This window comes from Oncorhynchus nerka, linkage group LG11, assembly GCF_034236695.1.
Source record: "Oncorhynchus nerka isolate Pitt River linkage group LG11, Oner_Uvic_2.0, whole genome shotgun sequence".
NCBI classification, from domain to species: domain Eukaryota; kingdom Metazoa; phylum Chordata; class Actinopteri; order Salmoniformes; family Salmonidae; genus Oncorhynchus; species Oncorhynchus nerka.
The window spans coordinates 728193-749475 of NC_088406.1; the positions used below are offsets into that span (position 1 = coordinate 728193).

At 42.2% G+C, this 21283-nt stretch overlaps 1 protein-coding gene across 1 annotated transcript in view; it reads right to left on the reverse strand.

The window, feature by feature from the left end:
* Positions 1–349: 349 nt before the first annotated feature.
* Positions 350–21283, reverse strand: part of LOC115127337 (F-box only protein 40) — a 34270-nt gene continuing 13336 nt past the window's right edge. Inside the window, exons 3-5 of the mRNA XM_065024144.1 lie at positions 11249–11363; positions 9682–11148; positions 350–5283 (exon numbers count right to left, since the gene is read on the reverse strand). Coding sequence (XP_064880216.1) covers positions 5071–5283; positions 9682–11148; positions 11249–11363 — 1795 coding nt within the window. The 3' untranslated portion in view covers positions 350–5070. The remainder of the gene's footprint in view (positions 5284–9681; positions 11149–11248; positions 11364–21283) is intronic.

The following is a 21283-nucleotide window of genomic DNA, read 5'->3' on the forward strand; positions in this document are numbered from 1 at the left end:
CCTGTAGACAAGGACGAAAGCTGAAAACAATGTTTTTTTACAAAAGACAATAACAATACCACTTGCTTTGGAGGAGATTCATCAATTTGAGAAATGCAGTTGGGTTATGTCAGCACCATGTGATTTCAAGTGCTTAAATAGAATACCTCGTTTACGCAAGTGCCAGAAACATGCACAATCCACAAGACTAATGTGACACCTTATACATCTGACTGATTCCCAAGATCGTTTCCTGACATTTATATGCAAGAGAATTTCAAATAAAACATCTTAAACATGCATGTATTAATTCAAATAGAACTTGTCTGGCAGCAGAAAACAAAAACCGAACACAGGAACAGACCCCCAGAGAAACCCTCCCTCCCCACTGCTTTCCCAGAGAAACCTGCTCTCCCCACTGCTTTCCCAGAGAAACCTGCTCTCCCCACTGCTTTCCCAGAGAAACCTGCTCTCCCCACTGCTTTCCCAGAGAAACCTGCTCTCCCCACTGCTTTCCCAGAGAAACCTGCTCTCCTCACTGTTTCCCCAGAGAAACCTGCTCTCCCCACTGTTCCCCAGAGAAACCTGCTCTCCCCACTGTTCCCCAGAGAAACCTGCTCTCCCCACTGTTTCCCCAGAGAAACCTGCTCTCCCCACTGTTTCCCCAGAGAAACCTGCTCTCCCCACTGTTTCCCCAGAGAAACCTGCTCTCCATACTGTTTCCCCAGAGAAACCTGCTCTCCTCACTGCTTCCCCAGAGAAACATGCCCATCCCCACTTTTTCCCCAAATGAAGCACTGTTCTCCCCATATCACGTAAATGAGTACTGCCGGGCATGATGGCTAACACAGACCCAATACTACGCTAGCAAGCAAACAATAGTCAGACTTAACTAATAGCCCTCTCCGCGATTGTTGGAATACAAATGAATACGTCACCGTTTATGAATAAACCCTGTTAACTCAGTCAATATCCCAGAAATCAGTGTCGAGGGACTCCTCCCTTCCCGGGGTTTTCTGTATTTTTAATACATAGCTTGCAGCCTCTTCGGGCTTGGTGAAGAATCTTGTTATGCCGTTGTGATGAACATGTAGCTTAGTGAAGACTCTTGTTATGCCGTTGTGATGAACATGTAGCTTAGTGAAGACTCTTGTTATGCCGTTGTGATGAACATGTAGCTTGGCTGTATTCACCTCCACTTCTCTCATGGTCTGCATCACATTGCTCCATCACCACCATGGTTTAGTCGGGGAAGATGAAAACCTTTTGGCCTTTGTATTCCATATCTCGTAGAATGAGTTCCTTATCCTGAAGGTGATGTACCCTTGAGATGATGGTGCTTGGCTTGACACCTGGTGAGGGCTTCACCTGTAGAGAGTGGTGTGCAAGGTCAATAATGAGGGGCTTTGGGAAGTTGTCGTCACCCAGGAGCTTGGGAATTAGCTTGGACACAGACTTTGTGGGTTTCCCTTGTTCTTCGTCCTCCAAAATCTCCACAAGTTTGATGTTCAGCCTGCGACTCTTGCCTTCTAAATCGAGAACCTTGGCTTGGTGAGCTCATTCTTCTTTTTAAGCTGAGCCCAGGGGGTTTTCAGGCCTCCTATCAGGGTGTCATGATCAGACATGGACAATCGGCTATGTCCATGCGGCCCTTCAGTTCGGCCTGTGCTGTCTTTAGAGACTCAAACTCTGTTTATAGCTTATCAAAACCATTGTTGATTGTAATAAAACTCTTTCATTTCCGTGGCAGAATCTTGTTGCTGGGTATCTGGAGAGATGTTGTCATCAAAATGGCACTAGCTGCAGCTTGTTGGGCCTGGGCTTTGTCGAACAGTCCCTGTTCTGTTGGCCTCTATGGAGGATCTTTGAATGTCGGAACTTCCAAAAGTTGGCTTAACGTTGTACCAGAGCTAGCTAGCTAGGCAGTTAACAAGATTGTGTGTGTGCAGAGTGGCACCAGAATTAGCATGTCGTACCTCTTTGTAAAACGTAATAACTATAGTATCTCTAACTAGCATTGAAAAAGTTAATCCATTCTTCTCTAATTAAAAATCTTTTTACATTAGCATAAGCTTCAAAGGGGACGGGCAGGTTGCCAACACACACACATACACTGGCAAAGATCAGCTGGCAGATAGAGACTTAAATACATATCTGAGTGACAAAGTGTGCTTTGTTGTCTTTATTGTTGGATTGAACGTAACATAATGTTATTAACCGGTTCCCATACTTTTAAAATAAAGTTTACGGTCCAGACCACTAGATATCTCTTTCGTCCGTGGTTCTGAATCTGTTCCTCAGAAAAAGACATCCCTGAACCGGTTCCAACCTCTGGTGTACAGCGCTTTAGGGTTATTAGGGGATTAAAATAATTTATTAAGAGTTAGTACATAGTTTAAAAGGCTCTACATTAATTATCAACTGAGGTATTAGTAAGTGCATATACTCACATTTACAACTGCACTCATTAACAATCAATAAATATACCATTTATGACACATATACAGTAAATATGTGTATAAATGGTGAGTCAAACCATTAATCAACCGTTAACTTGGGGGGCAGGGAGACTAGTTGTTAGAGTGTTGGACTAGTAACCGAAAGATTGCAAGATCGAATCCCCGAGCTGACAAGGTAAAAATCTGTCATTATGCCCCCTGAACAAGGCAGTTAACCCACTGTTCATAAGAATTTGTTCTCTACTGACTTGCCTAGTTAAATAAAGGTCAAACTAAATAAAGGTCAAACTAAATAAAGGTCAAACTAAATAAAATAACAAATACTTTATAAATAATCTTATGAGATGACACTAACTAATTTATACCTGGTTTATAAGTACCCGTAGTGGTACATTATTAATATGAGATGACACTAACTAATTTATACCTGGTTTATACGTACCCGTAGTGGTACATTATTAATATGAGATGACACTAACTAATTTATACCTGGTTTATACGTACCCGTAGTGGTACATTATTAATATGAGATGACAATAACTAATTTATACCTGGTTTATACGTACCCCTAGTGGTACATTATTAATATGAGATGACACTAACTAATTTATACCTGGTTTATACGTACCCGTAGTGGTACATTATTAATATGAGATGACACTAACTCATTTATACCTGGTTTATACGTACCCGTAGTGGTACATTATTAATATGAGATGACACTAACTCATTTATACCTGGTTTATAAGTACCCTAGTGGTACATTATTAATATGAGATGACAATAACTCATTTATACCTGGTTTATACGTACCCTAGTGGTACATTATTAATATGAGATGACACTAACTCATTTATACCTGGTTTATAAGTACCCTTTATACCTGGTTTATACGTACCCTAGTGGTACATTATTAATATGAGATGACACTAACTCATTTATACCTGGTTTATACGTACCCTAGTGGTACATTATTAATATGAGATGACAATAACTAATTTATACCTGGTTTATACGTACCCCTAGTGGTACATTATTAATATGAGATGACACTAACTCATTTATAACTGGTTTATAAGTACCCGTAGTGGTACATTATTAATATGAGATGACAATAACTAATTTATACCTGGTTTATACGTACCCCTAGTGGTACATTATTAATATGAGATGACAATAACTAATTTATACCTGGTTTATACGTACCCGTAGTGGTACATTATTAATATGAGATGACAATAACTAATTTATACCTGGTTTATACGTACCCTAGTGGTACATTATTAATATGAGATGACAATAACTAATTTATACCTGGTTTATAAGTACCCCTAGTGGTACATTATTAATATGAGATGACACTAACTCATTTATACCTGGTTTATAAGTACCCGTAGTGGTACATTATTAATATGAGATGACAATAACTAATTTATACCTGGTTTATACGTACCCTAGTGGTACATTATTAATATGAGATGACAATAACTAATTTATACCTGGTTTATACGTACCCTAGTGGTACATTATTAATATGAGATGACAATAACTCATGTATAACTGGTTTATAAGTACCCTAGTGGTACATTATTAATATGAGATGACAATAACTAATTTATACCTGGTTTATAAGTACCCTAGTGGTACATTATTAATATGAGATGACAATAACTCATTTATAACTGGTTTATAAGTACCCTAGTGGTACATTATTAATATGAGATGACAATAACTAATTTATACCTGGTTTATAAGTACCCTAGTGGTACATTATTAATATGAGATGACAATAACTCATTTATAACTGGTTTATAAGTACCCTAGTGGTACATTATTAATATGAGATGACAATAACTCATTTATAACTGGTTTATAAGTACCCTAGTGATACATTATTAATAATACACTGTATTCATTATCCTATAAATCATGTATAACTGGTTTATAAGTACCCTAGTGGTACATTATTAATATGAGATGACAATAACTCATGTATAACTGGTTTATAAGTACCCTAGTGGTACATTCTTAATAATACACCGTATTCATTATACTATAAATCATGTATAATAGTGTTTATAAATACTTCATAAATCATATAAAATGGTGTTTATGAATAATTAGGAATCATGTACAATATTATTTATTAATAATTAATAAATTACGTAAAATAGTGTTTGACATTTTTTTTAATCATTAAAATAGTATTTATTAATAATTTATAAATTATGTAAAATAGTGTTTATAAATAATTATAAATCATTAAAATAGTGTTTATAAATAATTATAAATCATTAAAATAGTGTTTATAAATAATTATAAATCATTAAAATAGTGTTTATAAATAATTATAAATCATTAAAATAGTGTTTATAAATGCATTAATTACTTTGTAGAAATTGCTTATTGACATTTATAAATTTAGTAACAGTGATTAATTGTAAGCTCTTACAGCGTATTTCTACGAGGTTTATTAAGGGACCTTAGTCTTCTGCTCATTTTCCCAGCATACATCACACGCACACAGTTGAGAGGAGCACAGGGTCAAGCTGCAGTGCAGTGCCTTGCTCCAAGGCCCAACAGTAGAGAATTGTTGTTAGGATTTAAAGCCAGTGCTCAGATCCTTCTAATGTCATTGGTCTGCTAGAGGCAGGTCATACTCCGGGGACAGGTCCAGTAGGCTCTGGGGTCTCTCTCTGGCCCCCTCCATGCTGGCTAGCTTTACAGGCTGACTGAGCTCCTCTCTCTGGTAGAAAGGGCAGACCTTCAGGTGCTCAGACATGGAGGGGACATCGTCAAAACACCACCTGTCCACCTTGGAAAACAGACTGCTAAACTCCCATACCTTAGGAAACCAGCCACAGAGAGAAAGAGAGAGAGAGAATGTTTTTTATTACACAGAGTATTAGATTGGGTCAAGGAGTTTTTCCTGACGATGTGACCTGACCAGGAAAAACTGTAAACTCTATGACCTCTAGAGCCACGTGGTCAGGAAAAACTCCTAGTAAAGTATAATAATATAATTATATGTAATATATATAATATAACTCTAGTATACTAAGTTCTGATGCATGGTACCTCTTGATATGAAGCTCTATTACATTGGTAACAAAATCCTGTTTATTCCGTATGCAGGTTTATACTGTCCCCGTTGTTGATGTGTATGGATTTCCTGCCTAGCAACCTGTTGTCTGTGTGCATCCCAGTTGGAAACCTATTCCCTACAATAGTGTACTACAGGTCTTAATCAAAACAAATGCACTACAAATGGACAAGGGCTTGGTGGCATTCCAGACCACTGATATCACTGGCATGCTCTTTGTCCCGTGGACACACAGTCTGGCTCTCTCTCTCTCTCTCTCCGATTGGTTGGTGCCAAACACTGGGATGGGAAATTCAACTCATAATCGTGTCTCTGAGGAATGAAGGGAGTAGGGGGCTCTTTACAATGCAACAGCTGTCATAGGACTAGAAATGCATCCCAAATGGCATTCTATTCTCTACATAGTGCACTACTTTTGACCAGGGCCCATAGCTCTATAGGGTTCCTGTTGGGACAAGACTGAGATTTAGTCAAGTGGCAACCTATTACCTACATAGTCCAGTAGTTCAGGTTACAGGGAATAGGGTGCAGATTGGGAAGCAACCCTCAGACTAGGCTGGATCCATTTCTCTGTCCAAAAGAGATGTAGAGAATGTGGCTGGATGCCATATAGGGCCGGGAGGTCATATTAGGGTGACCTGGTAACTATGTTATCGCACAGTGACTGACGGACCTAACCACCTGGTCAGTAGACAGAACTAAATCACATGATGTGACCGAACAACAACAGTATGTTTGAACCTTTGGCTTTGTTTCGAATCAGTGACATGTTTACAACCAAACATATGTTCATTCTGCCTTTCACTTTCCATTGAAAGTTTATGGCAGGACGAATAGACTTACATCCACCAGTATTTGTCCTACCACAGATTTAGGCTATAGGCCTGCCTACCTCTGGAGGGGATGGGTGGGGATGGAGATAGGAAACTCTTTATGTTGTTGTTGTGTGTGTGTATATATATATATATATATATGTGTATTTTATTTATTTATATATATATATATATATAGTCAGTGGCGGATTATATAGGTATAGGCGACACAGGTACGTTGACCTCAGGTCTCCCCTCTGGAAGGGGGAGCGGGGGAATCTATCAAATAGCGCACCTTTAACTTTGTACAGTACTAATGAAATTAGTCAAATCAGTCACACTACGAAATGCTACCAAATAAACCACAATTAATTCATAATACTGTGAATATATAGTTTCACAGACATTGTGTTGTATTTTTTTCAGTTTTTTTGCGAAATCTTTAAGAATAATATAAAACCAGTCTGCACACCACCAAGGTGAACTGGTTTAGTCATGACTCTTGGTTGACAGTTGTGGGGGATGGGTAATGTAGTCATGACTCTTGGTTAACAGTGTTGGGGGATGGGTAATGTAGTCTTAACTCTTGGTTGACAGTGTTGGGGGATGGGTAATGTAGTCTTAACTCTTGGTTGACAGTGTTGGGGGATGGGTAATGTAGTCTTAACTCTTGGTTGACAGTGTTTGGGGATGGGTAATGTAGTCTTAACTCTTGGTTGACAGTGTTGGGGGATGGGTAATGTAGTCTTAACTCTTGGTTGACAGTGTTGGGGGATGGGTAATGTAGTCTTGACTCTTGGTTGACAGTGTTGGGGGATGGGTAATGTAGTCTTGACTCTTGGTTGACAGTTGTGGGGGATGGGTAATGTAGTCTTGACTCTTGGTTGACAGTGTTGGAGGATGGGTAATGTAGTCTTAACTCTTGGTTGACAGTGTTGGGGGATGGGTAATGTAGTCTTAACTCTTGGATGACAGTGTTTGTGGGATGGGTAATGTAGTCTTAACTCTTGGTTGACAGTGTTGGGGGATGGGTAATGTAGTCTTAACTCTTGGTTGACAGTGTTGGGGGATGGGTAATGTAGTCTTAACTCTTGGTTGACAGTGTTGGGGGATGGGTAATGTAGTCTTAACTCTTGGTTGACAGTGTTTGGGGATGGGTAATGTAGTCTTAACTCTTGGTTGACAGTGTTGGGGGATGGGTAATGTAGTCTTAACTCTTGGTTGACAGTGTTTGGGGATGGGTAATGTAGTCTTAACTCTTGGTTGACAGTGTTGGGGGATGGGTAATGTAGTCTTAACTCTTGGTTGACAGTGTTGGGGGATGGGTAATGTAGTCTTAACTCTTGGTTGACAGTGTTGGGGGATGGGTCATGTAGTCTTAACTCTTGGTTGACAGTGTTGGGGGATGGGTAATGTAGTCTTAACTCTTGGTTGACAGTGTTGGGGGATGGGTAATGTAGTCTTAACTCTTGGTTGACAGTGTTGGGGGATGGGTAATGTAGTCTTAACTCTTGGTTGACAGTGTTGGGGGATGGGTAATGTGGTCTTGACTCTTGGTTGACAGTGTTGGGGGATGGGTAATGTAGTCTTGACTCTAGGTTGATAGTGTTGGGGGGATGGGTAATGTAGTCTTGACTCTAGGTTGATAGTGTTGGGGGGATGGGTAATGTAGTCTTGACTCTTGATTGATATTGTTGGGGGATGGGTAATATAGTCTTGACTCTAGGTTGATATTGTTGGGGGATGGGTAATGTAGTCTTGACTCTTGGTTGACAGTGTTGGGGGATGGGTAATGTAGTCTTGACTCTAGGTTGATATTGTTGGGGGGGATGGGTAATATAGTCTTGACTCTTGGTTGACAGTGTTGGGGGGGATGGGTAATGTAGTCTTGACTCTTGGTTGACAGTGTTGGGGGATGGGTAATGTAGTCTTGACTCTTGGTTGACAGTGTTGGGGGGGATGGGTAATATAGTCTTGACTCTTGGTTGATATTGTTGGGGGGGATGGGTAATGTAGTCTTGACTCTTGGTTGACAGTGTTGGGGGGGATGGGTAATATAGTGATGCTCGAGTGCCAAATCAACACAAATTTGTTTCTATTTGTCTTTGTTACTTCTTTTTGATATGTATGGGTCTTTTTTTGTATATATTTTTCATTTATGTAGTTTTAAATGTTATGCTTATTTATTTGTGTTGATTCAAATGTCTGAATAAAAATGACAGAATGGGTATTTTTTCTTTTTGGTGCCGGGGAGGGGACACTGAATGTGGGATCTCCCAGGGAGCCATACAACCTACATCTGCCACTGTATACAGAACCAGTCAAACGTTTGGACACACCTACTCATTCAAGGGTTTTTCTTAGTTAAAAAAAAAAAAATTCTACATTGTAGAATAATAGTGAAGACATCAAAACTATGAAATAACACATATGGAATCATGTAGTAAACAAAAAAGTGTTAAACAAATGAAAATATATATATTTTTTCAAAGTAGCCACCATTTGCCTTGATGACTGCTTTGCACACTCTTGGCATTATCTCAACAAGTCTCTTCTTATTATTGGTGCTCAGTTGCCCGTTATTTTGGCTACCGTGGCTAGAGGAACACATCTCAGTAACTTTGAAAGAGGGGACTCAAAGGAGAATATGGGGATTTAAATGGTGTGTGTGTGTGTGTGCGTTTGTGCGTGTGTGTGTGCGTGTGCGTGTGTGTGAACATTTATGGGAGATTCTGTAGCAGCGCCTGACACAGTATTTTCCACCCCCATCTACAAAACATCAACTTATGGAATTTCTCATGGACGAATGGTCCCGCATCCCTCCATAGAGTTTGAGACACATGTAGACTCTATGCCAAGGTGCATTGAAGCTGTTCTGGTTCGTGGCCTAACGCCCTGTTAATAAGACACTTGTAGACTCTATGCCAAGGTGCATTGAAGCTGTTCTGGTTCGTGGCCCAACGCCCTGTTAAGACACTTGTAGACTCTATGCCAAGGTGCATTGAAGCTGTTCTGGTTCGTGGCCTAACGCCCTGTTAAAGACACTTGTAGACTCTATGCCAAGGTGCATTGAAGCTGTTCTGGTTCGTGGCCTAACGCCCTGTTAATAAGACACTTGTAGACTCTATGCCAAGGTGCATTGAAGCTGTTCTGGTTCGTGGCCCAACGCCCTGTTAAGACACTATGTTGGTGGTTCATTTACATTCAATAACCATGGACTCTATACCAGATAGTACTAGACAAGAAAATATAATACCACAAAAAGGGATGATTTCCATCCCTTAAAAAATATATATATATATATTTTAAATTCAGGCAAAGTACTCACATTTTTTCTACATTTCCATGAAGACCCTCCATGGGAGTAGGTCTTCTTCTCCCATTTCAGATAGACCATCCCCCTCTCCTCTAGCAGTGTGACACACACCTCCCTCATCAACTGGGACACCTGGGACAGCTGAGACAGGCTAAAGCTGTCCAGGAACCCTGCCAGGTGATGGAGGATCTCAAAGGGAAGTCTGCTCAACGGGTCCAGCTTACGGGGATGCGTCCTGTCAGAGGTGATGCTGATGGTCTTCTCAGAGTCGGACAGCATTGAGGGGCCCTCTGGTTTGAGGCTGAAGGTACTGAGATCCTGGTGGTAGGTGACGGTGGCTCTCTGACCTGCAGGATGGAACCTCCTCTGGCTGTAGTTGCAGCCTAGGTACGCTAGAGGGCAGCGCTGCTCGAACCAGCCGTTCAGGCATGACTGGATGTCCAAGTGCACATTCTTGAAGTGAGTGTGGTATTCATCGCGGCGGAAGACGTGGCCACAGAGGTAACTAAAAGCAGAGTTGGTAAAGTTGTGTCTTCTGGTTATGTCCTCAGCTTGGATCTGGACATAGAGGCCTTTGTGTGTGTCTGTGATGATGTCTGCCAGAGAGGCTTCAGGTTTGAACGGAGCAGATGGGATGTTGTAAGTCTGTGTTCCAATGTGTACATAGAAGCCGTCTGCTCCTCCACTTTCTGAGATGTTGTGACCCTTCAGTTCTTTCTCCAAGAAGCACAACAAAGTTGCATTGACTTCATCACACTTCGGAAGATCTTCTACGGACACACCTAGATCTGACGTGTCAACACTTTTGTTGACCATCGGTGACCAAGGGTCGTGCATGTGAATCCGTTTCGGCCGGTAGCTCGTGGGAACGTTGAACGTTCGGACAGTTTGAACCTCTATGGGCTCCAGCTTTCCATAAACAAAGTCCTTGTCCCTTGGGGTGCAGGCGGCAAGCTGACCGAAGTTGATCAGCATAGCTCCATGGTGTACCAAATACATGTTGTAGTCTGCAGTGGTGACCTCTCTACGCAGTCTCTCCATGACCCCGTCCTGCCACGGTGCAAGGCCAGACCCGGTGACGTCTACAGCACGTGCAGTGGCTCCATTCTCCTGGCACTCCTTGGATGATTCATCCCCATCCAGCTCTCTATGACCATTTGACAAGCTAAATGCTTTCTCTTCTTCACCATCACCGGGATTCAACTTCTTTTCCATGTTTTTGACGGTTTGTTGGCATCCCTTCATCTCCTTTCTGTACTTGGCCTCATAGGAGCTGTAGTTCTGGAGAGTGGCCCCGTCCATGTTCTTGGCCAAGGCCTCCCTCTCTTCCTGACTCAGTTCCTTCTCCTGTCCCATCCCATCTCCATAACCGTTATATCCATCCTCCATTGCTTCACTGGGGTCTAACGAACTACAACCTTCACCTGCAGAGCTGGTGACCCCTACATCTATCTCTTTCTGAGCAGGTTCTGCTTTCACCTTCAGACAGAAGACAACAAAGCTAGGCAGTTTGATGCAGAAAACTTTACTAAACTATTAACAAAATATGAACAGAAATATGTATAAAAAATCGCATTACCTTCTCCATCAGCTCAGGGAAGACGGTCTTCATCTTGAGGCATCTGAAGAGGAGCTCCTGGTCTCTCAGGGCCATGGACACGTTCAGCTGCTTCTCAGGGTCAGCCAGGGTGGTCCTGTAAAAATAGCAGTAAACTCCATTATTAAGAGGACCAGGGACACGTTCAGCTGCTTCTCAGGGTCAGCCAGGGTGGTCCTGTAGAAATAGCAGTAAACTCCATTATTAAGAGGACCAGGGACACGTTGAGCTGCTTCTCAGGGTCAGCCAGGGTGGTCCTGTAAAAATAGCAGTAAACTCCATTATTAAGAGGACCAGGGACACGTTCAGCTGCTTCTCAAGGTCAGCCAAGGTGGTCCTGTAGAAATTGCAGTAAACTCCATGATTAAGAGGACCATGGACACATGCAGCTGCTACTCAGGGTCAGCCAGGGTGGTCCTGTAGAAATAGCAGTAAACTCCATTATTAAGAGGACCATGGACACGTTCAGCTGCTTCTCAGGGTCAGCCAGGGTGGTCCTGTAGAAATAGCAGTAAACTCCATTATTAAGAGGACCATGGACACGTTCAGCTGCTTCTCAGGGTCAGCCAGGGTGGTCCTGTAGAAATAGCAGTAAACTCCATTATTAAGAGGACCAGGGACACGTTCAGCTGCTTCTCAGGGTCAGCCACGGTGGTCCTGTAGAAATAGCAGTAAACTCCATTATTAAGAGGACCAGGGACACGTTCAGCTGCTTCTCAGGGTCAGCCACGGTGGTCCTGTAGAAATAGCAGTCAACTCCATTATTAAGAGGACCAGGGACACATGCAGCTGCTTCTCAGGGTCAGCCAGGGTGGTCCTGTAGAAATAGCAGTAAACTCCAGGGACACATGCAGCTGTAGCAGAATCATCTATATTTTTTCAGTGTCTCTGTTTCTCTATGTTGATTTGAATCTGCCCAATCTGTCTCAGTCCCAGTATTCATTAGGTTGTTCAGTATTCAATATTCAAATTGTGACACAGCCCACTGGGCACACACTGGTTGAATCAGCGCTGATTCCATGTCATTTCAATGATATTAACTTCTTATTAACTTATTATTCTACATAGATGGTTATACATTATTAGAGTAATGAAAGGAGCAATTACCATATGGTTAACAATTAGCTATATGGTTTGGCATCATGCCAGATGCATGGTACCTTAGCGCGTGCTTTGTATTTATGCAACTTCAAATGTTTAATGTACAGCTACAGTATGTCGGTGTGAATTGAACACTAAAGTATATTCTTTTCTGTATTTTGCAGTTTCACAACATAAACGTTTTCAATATATTCATTCAAGAAAAGTCACGCTTTGGGAGTTTTATTGAAGACTTAGTGGTTAGCTATCTGTCTAGTTTTGCATGGGAACGCAACTCAAGAGCAGAATAATCCATAATAAACCCCAGGAAGAGTAGCTGCTGCCTTAATAGGAACTAATGGGGATCCATAATAAACCAAAGGAAGAGTAGCGGCTGCCTTGATAGGAACTAATAGGGATCCATAATAAATACCACACCGCACCCCAGCACATTATACCACAGCACAGCACATTATACCACACCACACCACATTATACCACACCACAACACATTATACCACACCACAACACATTATACCACACCACAGCACATTATACCACACCACACCACAGCACATTATACCACACCACAACACATTATACCACACCACAACACATTATACCACACCACAACACATTACACCACACCACAGCACAACACATTATACCACACCACACCACAACACATTATACCACACCGCAACACATTATACCACACCACAACACATTATACCACACCACAACACATTATACCACACCACAGCACATTATACCACACCACACCACATTACACCACACCACAGCACATTATACCACACCACAGCACATTATACCACACCACACCACATTACACCACACCACAACACATTATACCACACCGCAACACATTATACCACACCACAGCACATTATACCACAGCACACCGCAGCACATTATACCACACCACAACACATTATACCACACCACAGCACATTATACCACACCACAGCACGTTATACCACACCACAACACATTATACCACACCACACCACATTATACCACACCACAGCACATTATACCACACCACACCACATTATACCACACCACAACACATTATACCACACCACAGCACATTATACCACACCACAACACATTATACCACACCACAACACATTATACCACACCACACCACAGCACATTATACCACACCACACCACAGCACATTATACCACAGCACAGCACATTATACCACACCACACCACACCACATTATACCACACCACAACACATTATACCACACCACAGCACATTATACCACACCACAACACATTATACCACACCACAGCACATTATACCACACCACACCACATTATACCACACCACACCACATTATACCACACCACACCACAACACATTATACCACACCACACCACAGCACATTATACCACAGCACAGCACATTATACCACACCGCAACACATTATACCACACCACAGTACATTATACCACACCACACCACATTATACCACACCACACCACATTATACCACACCACACCACAACACATTATACCACACCACAACACATTATACCACACCACACCACAGCACATTATACCACAGCACAGCACATTATACCACACCGCAACACATTATACCACACCACAGTACATTATACCACACCACACCACATTATACCACACCACACCACATTATACCACACCACACCACAACACATTATACCACACCGCAACACATTATACCACACCACACCACACCACATTATACCACACCACAACACATTATACCACACCACACCACAGCACATTATACCACAGCACAGCACATTATACCACACCGCAACACATTATACCACACCACAGTACATTATACCACACCACACCACATTATACCACACCACACCACATTATACCACACCACACCACAACACATTATACCACACCGCAACACATTATACCACACCACACCACACCACATTATACCACACCACAGCACATTATACCACACCACACCACATTATACCACACCACAACACATTATACCACACCACAGCACATTATACCACACCACAACACATTATACCACACCACAACACATTATACCACACCACACCACAGCACATTATACCACACCACACCACAGCACATTATACCACAGCACAGCACATTATACCACACCACACCACACCACATTATACCACACCACAACACATTATACCACACCACAGCACATTATACCACACCACACCACATTATACCACACCACACCACATTATACCACACCACACCACAACACATTATACCACACCACACCACAGCACATTATACCACAGCACAGCACATTATACCACACCGCAACACATTATACCACACCACAGTACATTATACCACACCACACCACATTATACCACACCACACCACATTATACCACACCACACCACAACACATTATACCACACCGCAACACATTATACCACACCACATTACACCACACCACAACACATTATACCACACCACACCACATTATACCACACCACACCACATTATACCACACCACAACACATTATACCACACCACACCATAACACATTATACCACACCACACCACATTATACCACACCACAACACATTATACCACACCACACCACAACACATTATACCACACCACACCACATTATACCACACCACAACACATTATACCACACCACATTATACCACACCACACCACAGCACATTATACCACACCACATTATACCACACCACAACACATTATACCACACCACAACACATTATACCACACCACAACACATTATACCACACCACAGCACATTATACCACACCACATTATACCACACCACACCACATTATACCACACCACATTATACCACACCACATTATACCACACCACACCACATTATACCACACCACATTATACCACACCACAACACATTATACCACACCACAGCACATTATACCACACCACAACACATTATACCACACCACAACACATTATACCACACCACACCACAACACATTATACCACACCACACCACAGCACATTATACCACACCACACCACAACACATTATACCACACCACACCACATTATACCACACCACACCACAACACATTATACCACACCACAACACATTATACCACACCACAACACATTATACCACACCACACCACAACACATTATACCACACCACAACACATTATACCACACCACACCACAACACATTATACCACACCACAACACATTATACCACACCACAACACATTATACCACACCACAACACATTATACCACACCACACCACAGCACATTATACCACACCACACCACACCACATTATACCACACCACAACACATTATACCACACCACAACACATTATACCACACCACACCACATTATACCACACCACAGCACATTATACGACACCACAACACATTATACCACACCACAACACAACACATTATACCACACCACATTATACCACACCACATTATACCACACCACACCACATTATACCACACCACATTATACCACACCACACCACATTATACCACACCACATTATACCACACCACAGCACATTATACCACACCACACCACATTATACCACAACACATTATACCACACCACAACACATTATACCACACCACAACACATTATACCACAACACATTATACCACACCACAGCACATTATACCACACCACACCACATTATACCACAACACATTATACCACACCACAACACATTATACCACACCACAACACATTATACCACAACACATTATACCACACCACAACACATTATACCACACCACACCACATTATACCACACCACAACACATTATACCACACCACACCACAACACATTATACCACACCACACCACAGCACATTATACCACACCACACCACAGCACATTATACCACACCACATTATACCACACCACAACACATTATACCACACCACAACACATTATACCACACCACACCACATTATACCACACCACAACACATTATACCACACCACAGCACATTATACCACACCACAACACATTATACCACACCACAACACATTATACCACACCACAACACATTATACCACACCACACCACAGCACATTATACCACACCACACCACAGCACATTATACCACACCACAGCACATTATACCACACCACAGCACATTATACCACACCACAACACATTATACCACACCACACCACATTATACCACGCCACAGCACATTATACGACACCACAACACATTATACCACACCACAACACAACACATTATACCACACCACATTATACCACACCACATTATACCACACCACACCACATTATACCACACCACATTATACCACACCACACCACATTATACCACACCACATTATACCACACCACAGCACATTATACCACACCACACCACATTATACCACAACACATTATACCACACCACAACACATTATACCACACCACAACACATTATACCACAACACATTATACCACACCACAGCACATTATACCACACCACACCACATTATACCACAACACATTATACCACACCACAACACATTATACCACACCACAACACATTATACCACAACACATTATACCACACCACAACACATTATACCACACCACACCACATTATACCACACCACAACACATTATACCACACCACACCACAACACATTATACCACACCACACCACAGCACATTATACCACACCACACCACAGCACATTATACCACACCACACCACATTATACCACACCACAACACATTATACCACACCACAGCACATTATACCACACCACACCACATTATACCACAACACATTATACCACACCACAACACATTATACCACACCACAACACATTATACCACAACACATTATACCACACCACAACACATTATACCACACCACACCACATTATACCACACCACAACACATTATACCACACCACACCACAACACATTATACCACACCACACCACAGCACATTATACCACACCACACCACAGCACATTATACCACACCACACCACATTATACCACACCACAACACATTATACCACACCACACCACAACACATTATACCACACCACACCACAGCACATTATACCACACCACACCACAGCACATTATACCACACCACAACACATTATACCACACCACAACACATTATACCACACCACAACACATTATACCACACCACACCACATTATACCACACCACAACACATTATACCACACCACAGCACATTATACCACACCACAACACATTATACCACACCACAACACATTATACCACACCACAACACATTATACCACACCACACCACAGCACATTATACCACACCACACCACAGCACATTATACCACACCACAGCACATTATACCACACCACAGCACATTATACCACACCACAACACATTATACCACACCACACCACATTATACCACACCACAGCACATTATACGACACCACAACACATTATACCACACCACAACACAACACATTATACCACACCACATTATACCACACCACATTATACCACACCACACCACATTATACCACACCACACCACAGCACATTATACCACACCACAACACATTATACCACACCACAACACATTATACCACACCACAACACATTATACCACACCACACCACATTATACCACACCACAACACATTATACCACACCACAACACAACACATTATACCACACCACATTATACCACACCACATTATACCACACCACACCACATTATACCACACCACACCACAGCACATTATACCACACCACAACACATTATACCACACCACAACACATTATACCACACCACAACACATTATACCACACCACACCACATTATACCACACCACAACACATTATACCACACCACAGCACATTATACCACACCACAACACATTATACCACACCACAACACATTATACCACACCACAACACATTATACCACACCACACCACAGCACATTATACCACACCACACCACAGCACATTATACCACACCACAGCACATTATACCACACCACAGCACATTATACCACACCACACCACAACACATTATACCACACCACAGCACATTATACCACACCACAACACATTATACCACACCACAGCACATTATACCACACCACAGCACATTATACCACACCACACCACATTACACCACACCACAACACATTATACCACACCACAACACATTATACCACACCACACCACATTATACCACAACACACCACAGCACATTATACCACACCACAACACATTATACCACACCACACCACAGCACATTATACCACACCACAACACATTATACCACACCACACCACAACACATTATACCACACCACAACACATTGTACCACACCACACCACAGCACATTATACCACACCACAACACATTATACCACACCACAACACATTATACCACACCACACCACATTACACCACACCACAACACATTATACCACACCACACCACATTACACCACACCACAGCACATTATACCACAACACATTATACCACACCACACCACATTATACCACACCACAACACATTATACCACACCACAACACATTATACCACACCACACCACAACACATTATACCACACCACATTATACCACACCACACCACATTACACCACATTACAACACATTATACCACACCACACCACATTACACCACACCACAGCACATTATACCACACCACATTACACCACACCACAACACATTATACCACACCACATTACACCACACCACAACACATTATACCACACCACACCGCAGCACATTATACCACACCACACCACACCACATTATACCACACCACAGCACATTATACCACACCACAGCACATTATACCACACCACAGCACATTATACCACACCACACCACAGCACATTATACCACACCACATCACATTATACCACACCACAGCACATTATACCACACCACACCACAACACATTATACCACACCACACCACAGTACTGCACATTATACCACACCACAGCACGTTATACCACACCACAGCACATTATACCACACCACAGCACATTATACCACACCACACCACAGCACATTATACCACACCACATCACATTATACCACACCACAGCACATTATACCACACCACAGCACATTATACCACACCACAGCACATTATACCACACCACACCACAGCACATTATACCACACCACATCACATTATACCACACCACAGCACATTATACCACACCACACCACAACACATTATACCACACCACACCACAGTACTGCACATTATACCACACCACAGCACGTTATACCACACCACACCACATTATACCACACCACAGCACATTATACCACACCACACCACAGTACTGCACATTATACCACACCACAGCACGTTATACCACACCACATCACATTATACCACACCACATTATACCACACCACAGCACATTATACCATACCACAACACATTATACCACACCACAGCACATTATACCACACCACACCACATTATACCACACCACATCACATTATACCACACCACAGCACGTTATACCACACCACACCACATTATACCACACCACATCACATTATACCACACCACAACACATTATACCACACCACAGCACATTATACCACACCACAACACATTATACCACACCACACCACATTATACCACACCACACCACATTATACCACACCACAACACAGCACATTATACCACACCACAACACATTATACCACACCACAGCACATTATACCACACCACAACACATTATACCACACCACAACACATTATACCACACCACAGCACATTATACTACACCACAGCACATTATACCACACCACACCACAGCACATTATACCACACCACAGCACATTATACCACACCACAACACATTATACCACACCACAACACATTATACCACACCACACCACAACACATTATACCACACCACACCACATTACACCACATTACAACACATTATACCACACCACACCACATTACACCACACCACAGCACATTATACCACACCACATTACACCACACCACAACACATTATACCACACCACATTACACCACACCACAACACATTATACCACACCACACCGCAGCACATTATACCACACCACACCACACCACATTATACCACACCACAGCACATTATACCACACCACAGCACATTATACCACACCACAGCACATTATACCACACCACACCACAGCACATTATACCACACCACATCACATTATACCACACCACAGCACATTATACCACACCACACCACAACACATTATACCACACCACAACACATTATACCACACCACACCACAGTACTGCACATTATACCACACCACAGCACGTTATACCACACCACACCACATTATACCACACCACAGCACATTATACCACACCACACCACAGTACTGCACATTATACCACACCACAGCACGTTATACCACACCACATCACATTATACCACACCACATTATACCACACCACAGCACATTATACCATACCACAACACATTATACCACACCACAGCACATTATACCACACCACACCACATTATACCACACCACATCACATTATACCACACCACAGCACGTTATACCACACCACACCACATTATACCACACCACATCACATTATACCACACCACAACACATTATACCACACCACAGCACATTATACCACACCACAACACATTATACCACACCACACCACATTATACCACACCACACCACATTATACCACACCACACCACATTATACCACACCACAACACATTATACTACACCACAACACAGCACATTATACCACACCACAACACATTATACCACACCACACCACATTATACCACACCACAACACAGCACATTATACCACACCACAACACATTATACCACA